At 45.8% G+C, this 15,779-nt stretch overlaps 1 protein-coding gene across 10 annotated transcripts in view; it reads right to left on the bottom strand.

Annotated features, from left to right (window-relative positions):
* Nucleotides 1-15,779, bottom strand: part of SDCCAG8 (SHH signaling and ciliogenesis regulator SDCCAG8) — a 229,597-nt gene that overhangs the window by 163,950 nt on the left and 49,868 nt on the right. For all 10 annotated transcript variants that reach the window (XM_032317272.1, XM_032317273.1, XM_032317277.1 and 7 more), the window contains one exon: nt 10,455-10,593. In XM_032317272.1, the coding sequence (XP_032173163.1) occupies nt 10,455-10,593 (139 nt within the window). The remainder of the gene's footprint in view (nt 1-10,454; nt 10,594-15,779) is intronic.

The following is a 15,779-nucleotide window of genomic DNA, read 5'->3' as shown; positions in this document are numbered from 1 at the left end:
GCGTTGCTTCCCTCTGGTGAAAGCTGTAATAAATACAGACAATAAATTATCTAGGGTATGTGAATTTCCTTCTCTTCATCTGGAAGCCATTAAACCCTAATTTACTTCAAATTCTTCTGGAAAGTTTCTACATTCCTAGGCATGAAATAGGTGGGTAAAACCCAATTGTCTCAGATTAATTAACAAGCACATCTAGTGACTGAGAAATGATTCTCCTATGGACTTGGTCCCAAGTTCAATTCTAGTTGAGAATGTCCATAAAATAAAATTCTCCATTAGATTTTAAAATAAGTGGAAAAGCAGAGTTTTCCTGTAATTTAAGCCCTCGGAGAGGGATATATTATGAATTTCAGATTTTTTTGCCTCAGAACACAATTGCTGTTGTGAAAAATACTTTATATAAACCTAATAAAAATGTTCATAACTTTCACAGATCTAATACCACTGGCACGAGAGAATGAAATGACTATTGACTACAAACCAATATTTCTAATCAGAAGCTTCTTTACTGAACAAAAACTCAGGAGTCAACAGTATTAAGCACAGAACAGCGGAAGGGACTGCAGAAGATCTAAGAGCGGGCTGACATGAAGAGCCAAAGAACCAATTCCAAGAAGTCAGTCAGTTTGGGAACCAGTAACAGTAAATGATCCTGACAGCGTAAGGGGCCTAATCTCAGGGTAAGAGGATATAAATGAAAAGTATAACGTACAAGGCAAGAAGCTGTAAATCACTTAAAACCATTGCTGAAGGCTTCTCCCTCTTAGGGCTCGCCACCATGAAGAGGTAAGGGCTTTTATTTGTCTTGATTTTTAATATATATGCCAGGTCCCAGTGAAGAAATTATGAAAGATCAGTAACACTTGGATTTATAGAAGCAATTTAATCTTTCTAAAGATAGCTCTCTTACCGTGGCTCTCACATACTAGAAGGTCAAGGAGAAATAAACAAATGTTTATACAGTCTTTCCATTATAACTTTACCTTAAAAAACAAAAAAAAAGAATTTATTTATTGGAGAGAGCATGCACACAAGAGGGCACAAGCAGGGGGACGGACGGAGGCAGAAGAAGGAGGCTCCCTGCTGAGCAGGGAGCCCAAGGAGGACTCAGGGCTCCATCTCAGGACCCCGGGATCACAACAGGAGCAGAAGGCAGCTGCTTAACTGACTGAGCCACCCGGTGTCCCAAAGCTTCACCTTTTCATTCCAGGGCTCCTGCTCCCAGTTTCCAGAAGCCCAGCTGATTCGGTGCTCCCTAATTCTGCTCATCTAACCATCCCACAAGGGCATAGCTGAATTCTCACAAGCGAGGTCAGTAAATGATCAGTTACAGCTAGCTGACAGACCTTCGGAGAGGCCCACATTGATGTGGGGCCTGCAGCTTCCATTTCTCCCAGAGGTTCCCCCAGGGGTGGCTTCCTTCTCTGCCTAAGCACAGCCCCTTTTTGATGGAAACGGCTGTAGCTCCAGGAGTTGAGGGAATTACACTATTGACCCGCCCAGCTGACTCAATCCTCAAGAGACCTTTTCTCTTCTGGGAAATTTCTTTATTTGTGGTTATTCTATGTTGGTCACATTAACATATTTTTCAAAACATAATTTATTGGACTTGATATTCCCAGCCCTAGTTTTATTAAACCAACAAGTATGGGTTACTGTCTTAACGGGGTCAAAACATTTTCTGAAACAAATTAATAGTCAACTCCATTTTTTAAAAACAGGAAGCCTATTTTAGGACATATGAAAATTCTTCCCAAGTGCTAGGGTTAGATTTCTAGAAATCCTTGTGACTGAAGAATTCACAATTCAGGAATTAAAGATCTTCTGAGAAATAACAAAATTCACACTTAAGAAAATTAAATTCAAGGGATGCCTGGACGTCTCAGTCGGTTAAGCGTCTGACTTCGGCTCAGTTCGTGATCCCAGGGTCCTGGAATCAAGCCCTGAATCAGGCTCCCTGCTCAACAGGGAGCCTGCTTCTCCCTCTCCCTCTGCCTGCTGCTCCCCCTGCTTGTGCTCTCTCTGTCTCTCAGATAAATAAAATCTTTTAAAAAATTAAATACAAAATTCACGTACAAATTTATGAAAATGTTTTTATTTTTATGAACTATATAGTGCGCAAAACTAAAAATGATGGTCAATATGTTTTAAGCACGTAACTTACAAATAATGACAACTATTGATTTTTTAATTTATAAACTCTTCCTTGCTAGAAACTTATCAGCCTGTCCCTATCTCCCATTTTCAAGATGTTAATAACTTGTTTCTGCTTCATGGCAGATACCGTGCACATCAAGAAGTGATGGGGCACCTGGGTAGCCCTAAGCATCTGGCTCTTGATTTTGCCTCAGGTCATGACATCAGTTCATGACCTCCCCACTCAGCGTGGAGCTTGCTTAAGATTCTTTCCTTCTCTTTCTGCCCTTTCCTGCCCCCAAACCCATTTGTGCAACCATTCTCTCTCTCTCTCAAAAAAAAAAAAAAAAAAAAAATTAAAAAAGAAAGAAAAAGAAAAAGAAAAGAAAGTGCATTATATTCTCTGCCTGGGCTTGCAATCAAATGACCAAATGTTTTGATCTTTTCACTTTAGGTTTCTAATTTTCGCCTTTCTGATTCTGTAATCTAAGCAAAGAATAATTTCGAAAGGAAAAAAAAAAGTTTTAGGGACATTTAGTCATGGGTTTCTGTCTTTTGTGTTGTTTTTTTGTTTTTGTTTTTTTGTTTTTTTCAAAATCTTGCCTTGGAGGTTATCTCATTATAGATACATTCATGATAACTTCATACCAAAGCCAACAATTTCCCTTTCAATAGAAGCAAGCAGGTGTGAGGCCTGGTTAACCGTTTCATGTTGTAGCTTTACCAAGGCATCACTGCAGAACCTCTGCTTCCCCCACCCCATTTATCCAGAGGATATTTTTTTTCTCTCTTTTGAAAAATGATCACCGGTTGTAATGGCTTGCAATTTTCACAGTAAACCCAAACCATTTATTGATCACTCACCATGTGCCAGATACTCTGCTAAGTGGCTTACATGGATTACTTTGTTTAACACTCTTACTAAATTTTAAGTAGATCTTATCACTCAGCAGAAGAAACAGCAGCTCTGAGACATTAAGTATCTGCCCGGGATCACAGACCTAAACAGTGGCAGAGCAGAGATTTGAGCCAGGGTGTTCCACAGCTGAATCGATGCATGGAATTACAGCTTTCTTGTGTTATAGATTTATTTCCTAATAAAATCCTCGGGTGTTTTCACTGCCATCGTCAATTTAAGTATAGAACTTAGTTAATTTCTCTGGTGCACTTACTTAGCCTGCAATGTGCAAATGGGAACACTAGGTGGCAACAAATATCAAGGAACCCATTTCATCAACTCAAGGATCAAGTAGTTGGTTTCAAAATTAAAATACGGATTCCATTTTACTTTTTTACTACTCTCACTATTATGTTTCAACATACCTAAGATAAATCCTAATAGATGTGCACTGTATTTTGTAAACTGCACAGAAATCCATTCTTGCATTATTACTAATTCAAGGAAAAATACTTCAGATTCGCAATACACAATAGCTTCTTTTGTTCTTAACTGTTAGATATTTAAAAGCACTAATTACAAAAAATCCATATTCATAATTAAAGCTAACAATCGACTTTGATTCAATTCAACATTGTGTAACTAATATGCAAATAGCCATCTGAGGAATACAATGATAATATTAGAGACCTGCCTTTTAAGGTCTTTTGGTAGTAAGAGCTACATAAGCAACGACCAAAATGATACCAGCTCCGGCAGAATATGGAGGAGAAAGAGATTAATTCAAACAAGAAAGGACTGGGGCAAACTCTGGAGAAGACTGCGGCCTGGGTTGAGCCCCAAGGTTGAACAGACAGATCAATGCACTGCTGTAAAGTATAGCGTCAGCAAATTCATGGTCACATTCAGGAAGGTCACATTCCTGACCCTGTAAGTCACATTCAGGAAACAACACAGGTCTTGTGAAAGACTGTCGTGAAAAATAAGGCTAGAAGAGTTGGGTTGGGGCTGTATTGTGAAAGATCTGGAAGGTCACGCTTTTATTTTACTGCAAGAGGGGAGCCGCTTGAACAGGGAGAGTTACTTCGGGGGGGTCTCTGGCAGCAGTGGGAATAGGGGAAAGATACAGCGGAACTGGAAGAGGCCCGAGCAAGACCAATAGAAGTCCACCGTAATCATCTCTGCAGGCTTAAACTGGAGTGGAAAAGGTGGGCACAGCTGACGAAGGGACCCCAAAGCCCGAAAGACAGAGTGATAACCTGGCAACTCATCGGATGGTGAGAGTGTAGGACGGGGAGGAGCCAAGATATTTTAAAGCCGTGAGCCAGGGCTGCTGCTAAGATGAGGAAAGAGAACACGGACAAGGGTAGGAGAAACGTGGGCGGGAGAATGGAGAGGAGCAGTAACTTGGTTGCGTAGATTTTCAGATGCTAACAGAATGTCATACATAAACAGAGGTCTAGTAGCAGCAAGAAATGGGGGTCTGATGCTCAGGAGAGCCATTAGAGCTAAAGCCACAAGGGGGGGGTATTCAAATGCAGGGAATGTGCTAGACAGGACAGGAGAGACCAACTCCTAGAAATGAGGACAACGCTAGTGGAAGGCTAGGGCTGCGGTTAAGGTTTCTGGAAAACAAGTGAGAAGAGATGAAAAGGAGCAGGTAAGAGCGGTACAAGGACCCAGGGCAGAAAATGTCAGATAAATCAAGGGGAAGAGGACATGTTATGATAAGACAGCCAATGGCTTCCACGACGCCAGAGTCAGGAGTCGCATGAAGACAGAGATGAGGTCCCTGGGGTTAGCGATCGGGAAGTGCCTGGTGACCAGCAAGTGAGCAACTCCGCAGCATGACGACGGGCTGCGATTTGGCGCAAGCCTGACTGCGGTGTGCTTGGAGGGGGACGGACTGCGGCGACGGCGGACGCTCCTTGTGAAAGGCCTGCTGGGGAACCGGTGGCGAGGAGTTAGTCGAAGAGGTGGAAGCTGATCAAGCAAAGGTCGCCTGTTGTTTGTTGGAACAAGAATGAAGGCTGGGGGTGGGGGAGGAGGGAGACAGGGCGGGAGGGATCGAAGACACTAGAAGCCGTTTGACAAATCCCTGAGACTTCAGTAGCGTAGAGAAAGAGCTTTCATCTTGGGAAGTAAGAGGGCCCGGCACGCGGGGGAAATGAGCAGAAGGCACGTCCGAGGGGTTAGAAGATGCTGAAGAGGCTGTTGCCGGTTGGCTGTGATGTCGGCGGCACAGGTCAGCTCCCGAGTGCAGGTCAGCTCCCGAGTGCAGGCGGACAGCGGAGATGGGGACACACAGAAAGTGCGATTCCTGCCTACCAGACGGAAGGTGGCCAACCGCAAAGAAAAGAGCTGCTAAATAGTACTTCTTCTTTTTTTTTTTTTTAAGATTTTATTTATTTATTTGACATAGAGAGAGGGAACACAAGCAGAGTGGGTAGGAGAGGGAGAAGCAGGCTCCCCTTGAGCAGGGAGCCCGACACGGGGCTCGATCCAGCCAAAGGCAGACGCTCAATGACTGAGCCACCCAGGCGCCCTATAAATACTACTTCCATCTGCGGAGGGTGACCCGTATCAGCCCCCTGTGGAATTCATTCTGTGGCTTTCCTCAGCAACACTTGCCAGGCTGAAAGTAGCGATAGGAAAAAAATGTATGGTTGAGCCTCTGCTGGGCACTGGCCCTGGGGGTAGACTAGAAAGATAAGAACAAGACTTCTAGAGTCTTATTGGAAACAGATGACAATTCCCTAGTTAGTGAACATTTCCTGAGAACCTATTACATGCCACGCAGTATGCGAGGTGCTAAAGACTGACCAGTGATCAAGACGGGTGAGTTCCTTCCTCTCCGAGATTCTAAAGTTTAATCAAAGGGGCGCCGGATGGCTCGGTTGGTTAAGCGTCTGAGTCTTGATTTCGGCTCAGGTCGTGATGGCAGGGTCATGAGATTGACTGAGCCCCACACGGGGCTCCGCAATGAGTGTGGCGCCTGCTTAGCGTTCTCTCTCTCTCTCCCTCTGCCCCTCCCCCTGCTCACACACGCACGTGCATGCACTCCTAAACAAATACATAATAAGTTTAATGGAAGATAAAGACAAATAAGGGAGACTAGTACACTGATGACTGACGTACATAATGGGGAACAGTTCTTACCGGGGGGCAATTCAGCATGCACATGTGCTGACACACACACACATGCACACATACATGCACACACGTGCACACACACACAGGCATACGTGCACACGCGTGCACAATACACATGCACACGCGCACACACGTGTACACACACATGCACACACGTGCACACATACACATACGCACATGTGCGCACACAGGCACACACATACGCACACGTGCACACATACATGCGCACGTATGCACAAGTGCACACATACAGGCACACACTCATGCGCACATCTCTGGTCACCAAAACCTGGGGAAGAGGAGGTACGCTCCCAGCATCCAGTGAAAAGAGGCCGGGGTGCCGCTAAAAATCCTGGGATGCGCAGGCAGGACAACCTCTCCAACAAAGAATGATGTAGTCCAAACGTCAGTAGTGCTGGGGCTGAGAAGCCCTGCTATGAAGGCACATAAGAGGTACATGGAATCTCCGCATCGGAGAGCAGAGATTTTCTAGAGAGAGCAGCAGACCTGAAAGATGGAGAAAATATCCAGGTGGGGGTGAAGAAGAATTTGCATGACGCGTGCAAACTCCCGGGGGCTACAATGGCAGCGCATAAACAAGGGACTGGAAGCCGTCACCATCAGAGGCGCTAGCTCTTGAGGAAATACTTTGCGCCAGAGTTTCCACAACTTAACAGATAACACATTTTAAAATGTGCCTGGGTAGCTCAGTCGGTGAAGGGTCTGCCTTAGGCTCAGGTCATGTGCCAGGATCGCTGGGCTCCCTGCTCAGTGGGGAGTCTGCTTCTCCCTCTCCCTCTGCTCCTCCCTCACCCAATTCCCCCCCTCCGCAGCTCTGCTCCCTTGCACTCTCTCTCTCTCTCAAATAAATAATTTTTTAAAAATATAAATAAAATAAAATGCAGTCCTCATTAGCAATCCTCTAAGTCCGATATTATTTCTATTTTTCAGATGAGGAAAAACTGCGGCCTGGGGAATTAAGTAAGCTGTCCGGGGTCAGGCAGCTGGGGAAATGATGCAGCTGAGTTGAATCTAGGTCTGCTAATGCTAATAAGACCACCCAACCTCTGACTGCTTTTCCAAGCTGACAGGGGCTGAGTCTGTTGGAGGAGAGTAATAAGGAAGCACATGACAGACCTCAGAAGTACAGCAAAGGGCTTAGAGACTGTCTTGAGACGTGGACACTCCCAGAAAGATTGGAAATCAAAGACTCACAGGATCAAACTGCCGTGAAGAAAGATCACTTCTGGGGTGCCTGGGTGGCTCAGTGGGTTAAGCCTCTGCCTTCAGCCCAGGTCATGGTCTCAGGGTTCTGGGATCGAGCCCCACATCAGACTCTCTGCTCAGTGGGGAGCCTGCTTCCCCTCCCCGCCCCTGCCTGCCTCTCTGCCTACTTGTGATTTCTCTCTGTCAAATAAATAAATAAAATCTTAAAAAAAAAAAAAAAAAAAGGTCACTTCTGGCTGCAGTGCGCGCAACGGAGGGAAGAGGATGTTAGCATTCATAATCCAGAGACTATGGTGTCCTGAACAAGAAAGGTGACAGTGAGGGGAGAACTCAACAGGAGTTCAGAAACTAAGATGTGCACTTAGAGATTGGTTGGACGTCAGGCGTGAAGGAGAGGATGGTGACCAGCTTTCCGGTCGAGGCACAGTAGCGGACAGAGGCGCCACTCCCTAGAGAACACAGCAGTGTTGGGGGAGCAAATGTAATGAGTTCAGTTGAGGATGTAAAATTCATGTTTAAATGGAAGGAGGGGTGACAGCTGGGTGATGCAGTCGGTTTAACGTCTGACTCTTGATTTCAGCTTGGGTTGTGATCTTGGGATCATGGGACTGAGCCCCGCGTTGGGCTCTGCACTCAGCAGGGAGTCTGCCTGAGATTCTCTCTCTCTCTGCCTCTTACCCTCCCCCTGCTTGTGTACATGCAGGCACTCTCACCAATGGATGGATGGATGGATGGACGGACAGACGGATGAATGGATGGATGGATGGACGGATGGACAGACGGACGGATGGATGGTTGGATGGATGAATGAATGGATGGATGAATGGATGGATAGATGGACGGACGGATGGATGAATGGATGGATGGATGGACGGATGGACAGACAGAGGGACGGATGAATGGATGGTTGGATGGATGAATGGATGGATGGATGGATGGATGGATGGACAGACAGACGGATGGACGGATGGATGAATAAATGGACAGATGGACGGATGGATGGTTGGATGGATGAATGGATGGATGGTTGGATGGATGGTTGGATGGATGGATGGATGGACAGACAGACAGACGGACGGATGGATGGATGAATAAATGGACAGATGGACAGATGAATGGATGGATGGACAGATGGATGGATGAACAGATGAATGGAAGGGGAAGAAGACCAGCCTGGACACGACAGGGGAGGAGACTGAAGAAGCAGAAGCTGGAATGAGGACACTGAGACGTTTAATGGCGATAGGGAGGCAGAGAGAAGTGCTGGTCAGAGGGAGCAGATGCAGAGTCTGACACGCCTTGGACATGACAGTTCAGGTGCAGTTAGCACAGAAGAGGGGACATGTTAGAGGTAAGCGAGCCAAAGGATATTGGGACTATGGTGTTGCATGATTTACAATATGAGGTAGAAACATTTCAGGGTGATCAAAGGAGGTAGGCAGAGGGCGGTATGGACTGAACGTACCCCTCCAAAATTCATGTGTTGAAACCTAAGCCCCAATGCGATGGTATGCAGGTATGTGGCCTCTGGGAGGTGATTAGATCCTTAGGATGGAGCCCTCATGAGTAGGATTAGTGCCTTTATGAAAGAGGTCCCAGAGAGCTCCCACACCCCCTCGGCCATGTGAGGCTGCACAGGAAGAAGATGGCCATCTGTGAACCAGAAAGCATGCCCTCACCAGACACCAGCTCTGCTGGTGCCTTCATCCTGGACTCCCCAGCCCCAGCACTGAGAGAAATAAATGTCTGCTGCTGAAGCCAGACAGCCTATGGCATTTTTGTTACAGCAGCCTGAGCAGACGACGAGGAGGGGGAAAGGGTCAGACACTAATGTTCTTAAAAAGTGTCAAGTTGCTAACAACTATTTCATAAACTCAAGTAATAACATGGATGAGTTTCTTTAAAAAAAAAAAGTGTCAAATAGTGACACTGTGACAAATAATGATTGAGAGTTTATATTGATTAAAATTAGTGAGAAGAGAGACCATGACGATTTCAAAGAGGCTTGGTCACCAACAGAGAGGATGGAAGGAAGGCCTGGAACTGGCAGCAGGGAGTGGAGGGAATGCTGGCTCCTCCATCGCAGCCATTTGAGATGACGTGAGCAGCTTCACTGGAGGGCTCGAGAGTCCCAGTGTCATCGAGGGACAAGAGTTCTGTACAAACGAACAACCAGGAGTGTCTGAGGAGACAAAGCCTATGAGGGAGTTTGGTCAGAATGGACCTAAGTTACAGATGCACCAGGACAACAGTCATGGAAGCCATGAAGGTCAGGGTCTGGGAAGAGTCAGGGAGGAACTGGGTAGGGACAAATGGACAAGAGAGTGACTGAGGAGCTGAATACAGGGGACAAGAGCCCGATACCTTAATAAATACTGATGCTACCAAACAGCGTAGACCAAAGCTATCCGATGGAATCTGTGACAACAGAACTGTTCTACAGCTGCACTGCCCAGTACAGCGATCAGCTACTTGGAGTGTGGCTGGTGTGTCTACGGGAAACATGCAGCAGCCTCAGTGGACTCTGATGCAGCCCCCAACACAGCAATGAATCAACAAGACCCTCCGACCATTCAGTGCTCGCCACACTGCCTGGTCACAAAGAGCTACTGACTGCCATCGTTATCGTTCAGCACGTGTGACTTAGCATCCACAGGGCCAGACCCATTCACAGCCAAGGATGCTGTCTGATACACACACATCATCCGTTATCTGTGGCGTGCCTGGAGGTTCTCAACACTCCCCAGGCTCAGGGGAGAAAACTTGTGTCGGCCGTCACACACGGACCCATACGCGTGGTGTTAGGTTTTCACAGCGTTCAAAATCATCAGCAAATGAGGAGATGAGGCATGTAAGCCTCTCCAAAGAAGACTTCTACCAGTAAATCTGTTTCATTTTGCAAAGTCAACATTAACAGATTGGTATTCACTCTGTGTGTTCGGAAGAAAGAGTTTAGTCATGGAAGAGGAACCATGGAAATACTGGGAAAAGAAAAGAGGGCCGCTTCAGCGCGCCTTCATTTTGGTCTTCTGAGACTTGCCTTGGTTTTCTCGAAGTTGGCCTCCTCGGTCATGTGCATGGCTTGTTTCACCTGCTCATAAGCCCCGGCTTCTCTCTGTTGCACATCTGTCAAGCTGCTCCTGACGGAGACCAGCGCAGACATTAAGTCATCCCTTTCCCTGTGGGCAAGAGAACATTTGAACAAGAAATGGTCAAGCGATCATGTATTCCTAAGTCATGAAGAGAAAGGCATTCACACACCCTGGAAGAAGAGCCAGGGTGGGCCGGCTCGGCGTGTCGCGAAGCATGCCGGGAGAAAGGCCCTCTGTCCTCCCTTGGTGAGGGGCAGGCAGGGCCGCCAGAAAGGCTGGGCATCGATGGCAGGGCTGCATCTGCCTGGGACAATGACCTATTGTGGTGAGGACGGCCCCACTGTGGGCCGCAGAGTAGAGCCCAGAAAACAGGAAGTTGGTTGAAAAATTAGAGGGGTGGGGGGCGGGGGGAAAAAGGAATAAGACAGAGAGGGTGGGAACTCAACTTCAAAGTGGAGGTTAACATCTCCAGGGGCCACTAAGACCTTGTCTACACTGCTGACTCTCCCCCACCCCATTTGTCTGAACAAATAGGTCCTTTCCTGTTTGTCTTCCTCCGCGGTCCCCTTTTCCTCCCTTCTCTTTCAATTAAGTTTTTTGCCTTCCTTATGAACACATTTCTTCTTTCAGTGGGTAGGACTGCCAAATCCCTCAACTACCCTGGTCACGCAGAGAACAGTCAGGATTTAACAAAATCTCTTCCCGCTGGCTTTGATCGCTGCTTGGCCCCACACCCTTGTCAGCAATTCTCAGAAGTCCTCGAAGCTAACCATTTCTTGGGGACAGATGCAACCAGATGCCAAAACACTCTGGCGTGCAAACTAGCAAAGATCCAACCTCCTGGGTTAAATAAATCCCGTAGAAGATTTTAGGATATTTGGAATTTATCCATTGGATAAAAATGGTCAGTAGACCAAAGAGAAAATGAGGTAAGGAAGTTTCTATGCACACAAAGCAAAAAAAAAAAAAAAAAAGAAAGAAAAAGAAAAGTAAGCTGGATGGTTCTGCTGCTATTCCACACTTTGTTAAAGAGTTCAAGTTCTAAACTGTGGTTTCAAATTCAGTTCAAGTAACTGCTTGCAGTTTCCTTTTTTTTGCCAAGTCCTAAACTACGAGGAAAGAGCCAACTCTGTTTTTTTTTTTAAGTTTAGCAAGCTTGAAGGAGGAATAATCTCAAAGGTTACAATCTCTGAGTTTGAGTTGCTTTCAGAATTAACCAGTGACTGGATTTTAAAAAATGAGAAAAAAAATTTTTTTTAGATTTTATTTATTTGACAGAGAGAGAGAGAGAGAGCACAAGCAGGGGAAGCAGCAGGCAGAGGCAGAGGGAGAAGCAGGCTTTCCTGCTGAGCAAGGAGCAGGATGCGGGGCTCCATCCTAGGACCCTGAGCCAAAGGCAGATGCTTAATTGACTGAGCCACCCAGGAGCCCCTAAAAAAAGCTCTTAAAGATAAAATGGTTTAAACTATTTGTGGTATTTGGAAAGCACTCATATTTTAAGAAATATGTAATACTGAACAAAGTTACAATTATTAGCAGTTTCATAAAAGCCCGTTTTGTTTAAAAAAAAAAAAAAGATTGCTTCAACTATCGTAAAATTCATGGGAGCATAGTGATCTTCATTCTAGAATTTCCTGCTGTGCTCTGATTTGAAAAAAAATAACTTACTCTTCAATTCCTTTGTTCTAAAGGAAATGAAAAAAAGGAGTTAATTATTTTGATCAAATACAATCACACAGAATGGTTATGTGAAAGAGGAGAAGAATCAAAGCTCGGTTAAATCATTCTAGTTAAGTCAAACACAGATTACTCGAAGGCAAAGTGAATTTATATTTATTTGCATTTCAAAAAAGCTCTAGCATAAAAGAAGACTCGCTTCATTGAGAATATGCAGTCCAACTAGAACCTAGGAGTCTAGAAGAAAATAAAAATTCACTCTTAAAGACAGCAAGTCAAAAAGGGCATCAGATTGCTGTAAGTTGGACCGAGAAAGGCTTCAGTTGATGATGGTCTTTGTGCTGCCGTGTGCTCACTGAAGTCAAAGTTCTGACTAAAGAGAATGAACTGAAAAGCTCAGGTAATTTTGACAGGATCAAAATCGATCAAATCTGCTCCTCACAGGAGACTTAACACTTAATATATTTAATCTCTTTTCAGTATGTCCTCTGGTGGAGAGGAGTCTGCCACATTTGCAGATACTCAGTGGAGTAAAGGACAAAAGACCAAATGAACGGGTAGTGACTCCGCTATAGCAGGGCACCAAAAAAGGTAAAGGAAAACTCCTCCCACTTCTAAAATCTCAGGATCTAGATTTAAAAAGTCATGAGGCTGTTTAGAATTGGAGACTCAAGAGTTTAGTTTTCTCGTTCAGAATCTTGCCAGACTATCAACTCCTCAAGTTCAGAGGACAGACAGTCATCAAAGATGAACACCCCAAACACTGATGTCCTGCTAAGCTCATCACCCAGCAGTGAGCCCGGGCATGGTGATACCGAACGGCCGCCGGAATGACACGTTTTCTGGAAGAGAAATGCACCACATGCTTGAAGGTGGCCCTCAGATCACCTGGAAAGCTCTGGAGAGATGCCCAAATTGCACACACACTTCCGGGCCCAGGAAGCCATCTTGATAATTTGGGATCAGCCACTCAGTCACTATATTTTTGGTTTTGCTTTGCTTCAGCTCGGTTGGCCCACCTCCAAAGGGCAAGCACCTGAAACAGACCCAGCTCTGGGCACATTAGGCCTGTCCTCAACACGAGGCTTTGCTTCCAGTCCCACTCCCAGGTCAACTTCTTGGTTTAGCCCCCGCTTTTATTCAGCCCCAGCCCCACGCCACTCCACATTATCTGGCCTTCGGGAGCAGCCCAGCCCGGCCGTCCAGGAGGGCGACCCAGGCAGCCGCAGGCCTGCTCCAGAGCTCCCAGTCCACAGGCCCAGCCCAGAGCCGGGCCCAAGTGTGCTGCTCCCGGTGGGAAGCTGTACAAATACACGTGACCGGCCAGTGTGAGTGTGAGGTGGCAGTGTGCTAGATTTCCATCTGCAACGGCGGAAGGTCTGCAGGTGCTGTGAGAACACCATCGAAGCGTCATCAAGGAGTTTTCCGAAGCAGAGCCAGCGGCACAGAGTCAGTCCCTGCTGCCATGTCCCCTGAAAGGATCCCCGTGAGGGCAGCTCACGCAGAAATCAAGGCAAGGAGCCCGGGGGGGGGGGGGGGGGGGGGGGGGGGCGGCGGGGGGGGCAGTGCTGGCATAAGCCAGCGATCAAGTGTGGAGTATTTAAGGAATTTAGTGCAACAATCAGAGCAACAAGGACGAGAAAGTCCCTGAATAATCTGGGTCAGATGTTTAAAAATAAGGTCTGATATATAGGCACGAGCTTCATCTTGAAAGATAAGGTGCCTAAGGAATGCCTGGAATTCCTCAGTTATTTCACAATGAGAACCAGTTTCAAGCATAACTAAGAATCATTAGTATTACTCCTGTCGTTCAGAAGCGAGTCTAGAAGGCTCACGATAACACTTCCTTGTTTCACATTACTGGCAAGTTCCTGCCATAGTCTTTCAGAGGCAACTACACACCACATTGCCAAGACCCACTCAAAATTCACGAGCCAGGGGCGCCTTGGTGGCTCAGTTGCTTAAGCCTTCGGCTCAGGTCATGATCCTGGAGTCCTGGGATCGAGCCCCACATCAGACTCCCAGGGAGTCTGTTTCTCCCGCTGATCTCTCTCCTCTCATGCTCGCTCGCTCTCTCTCTCTCAAATAAATAAATAAAATCATTTAAAAAATTAAAAAAAAAATTCACGAGCTGGTCTAAAGGCCCAGGAGAACACAGTAGGAATCACTTCTCCTCTCTGAACCCTGCCCTGAAACTTTTCCAAGGCACTGGGCACTATAGAAAAGGACCTAATTACAAAGCAGTTCCATCCTGAGGATCATGCGAAGGTGTTTTGGTCATTGGGCAAGAAAGAGTCGTTCTTGTCGCTCTGACTCATCTCAAGGCATAAAGAGGATAAAGAAGTACGGAAACACTGTGAGGACTTCAAAGCGACCTCTAAAATGTATCCAGCGGGGACGCCTGGGTGGCTCAGTTGGTTGGACGACTGCCTTCGGCTCAGGTCATGATCCCGGAGTCCCGGGATCGAGTCCCGCATCGGGCTCCCAGCTCCATGGGGAGTCTGCTTCTCTCTGACCTTCTCCTCGCTCATGCTCTCTCTCTCTCACTGTCTCTCTCTCAAATGAATAAATAAAATCTTTTAAAAAAAAAAATAAATAAAAATAAAATGTATCCAGCGTCATCAACAGTTGTCAAGTGTACTCTCCAGAAAGTCCTTACGGCCCTAACACAACTCCACGAGCATACTGGTGGTCTGACCTCCAGGTCATGCCTGATCCTGTCCCTTTCAAGCGTTCCAGACACTCTTGTCCTATATGCGATACATTCTATGCTAAAAGTTCAACAAAGGAACTTACAGCTCGTGTCATAATGCCACATTTCAAGGAGAGGCCAGGAGATTCATTTGATTCATTTTTTAAAATTCCTACTTAGAGTCCTTCAGGAAATTCCTTGATATAGCTCATTGCAGGGTCCGGGCTTCTAATTATGCAGAAAACTAAAAATCCAGACCTAAAAAGTGCTGGCCACTCTTCAAAGGCAGCATAACACTCAATATTCAGCCTCCTGCATTAATAAGTTGAAAGAAGCTGACCACCAGCTGAGGCCAAAGGAATCCTATAGACAAAGGTTTCATTGACAATAAAAGCAGGAGCCTTCCACTGCACTCTGTTAGGAAAGCAGAACATGAGCTCATGATATGCTGACAAAGCAGAAAATTGAACAGAGAAGGCTGACATTTATTTTAAAAGGCTGAGCTAAAATGCAGGATAGAGACAAAGGAATACACAACCAAGGAAGAATCTAATTTCTAAAAGACAGCCAGCCTTCAAGTCAATGTAAACATTGTAGCTTCCTCTTAAATTATGTTTCTAAAGACCTACAAGAATAATCTGAAGGCAGCAGGGGGGAAAAACCCTTCTTCCCTTTGTTGGCTTGATTATGATAGACCACTTAGTTAAACTCTGTTTCTCTTCATCTGTGTGACTTTGAACATGCTTTTTGCCCTTTTTAAATGAATTTTTCATTACATTTTCCTTGTTAATGTGATTACCAACATGGTTAAAGACCCATCTGACACCTAATTCCGATTTCGATGCTGTCTTCCCCCTCTCCAGAGGTAATCCCTGTTAAATATTGGGTGCTTATCCTTTCAAAC

This window comes from Mustela erminea, chromosome 17 (genome assembly GCF_009829155.1).
Source record: "Mustela erminea isolate mMusErm1 chromosome 17, mMusErm1.Pri, whole genome shotgun sequence".
NCBI classification, from domain to species: Eukaryota; Metazoa; Chordata; class Mammalia; order Carnivora; family Mustelidae; genus Mustela; species Mustela erminea.
The sequence above is the reverse complement of the archived record's forward strand: the minus strand, read 5'-3'. Positions and strand labels throughout refer to the sequence as shown.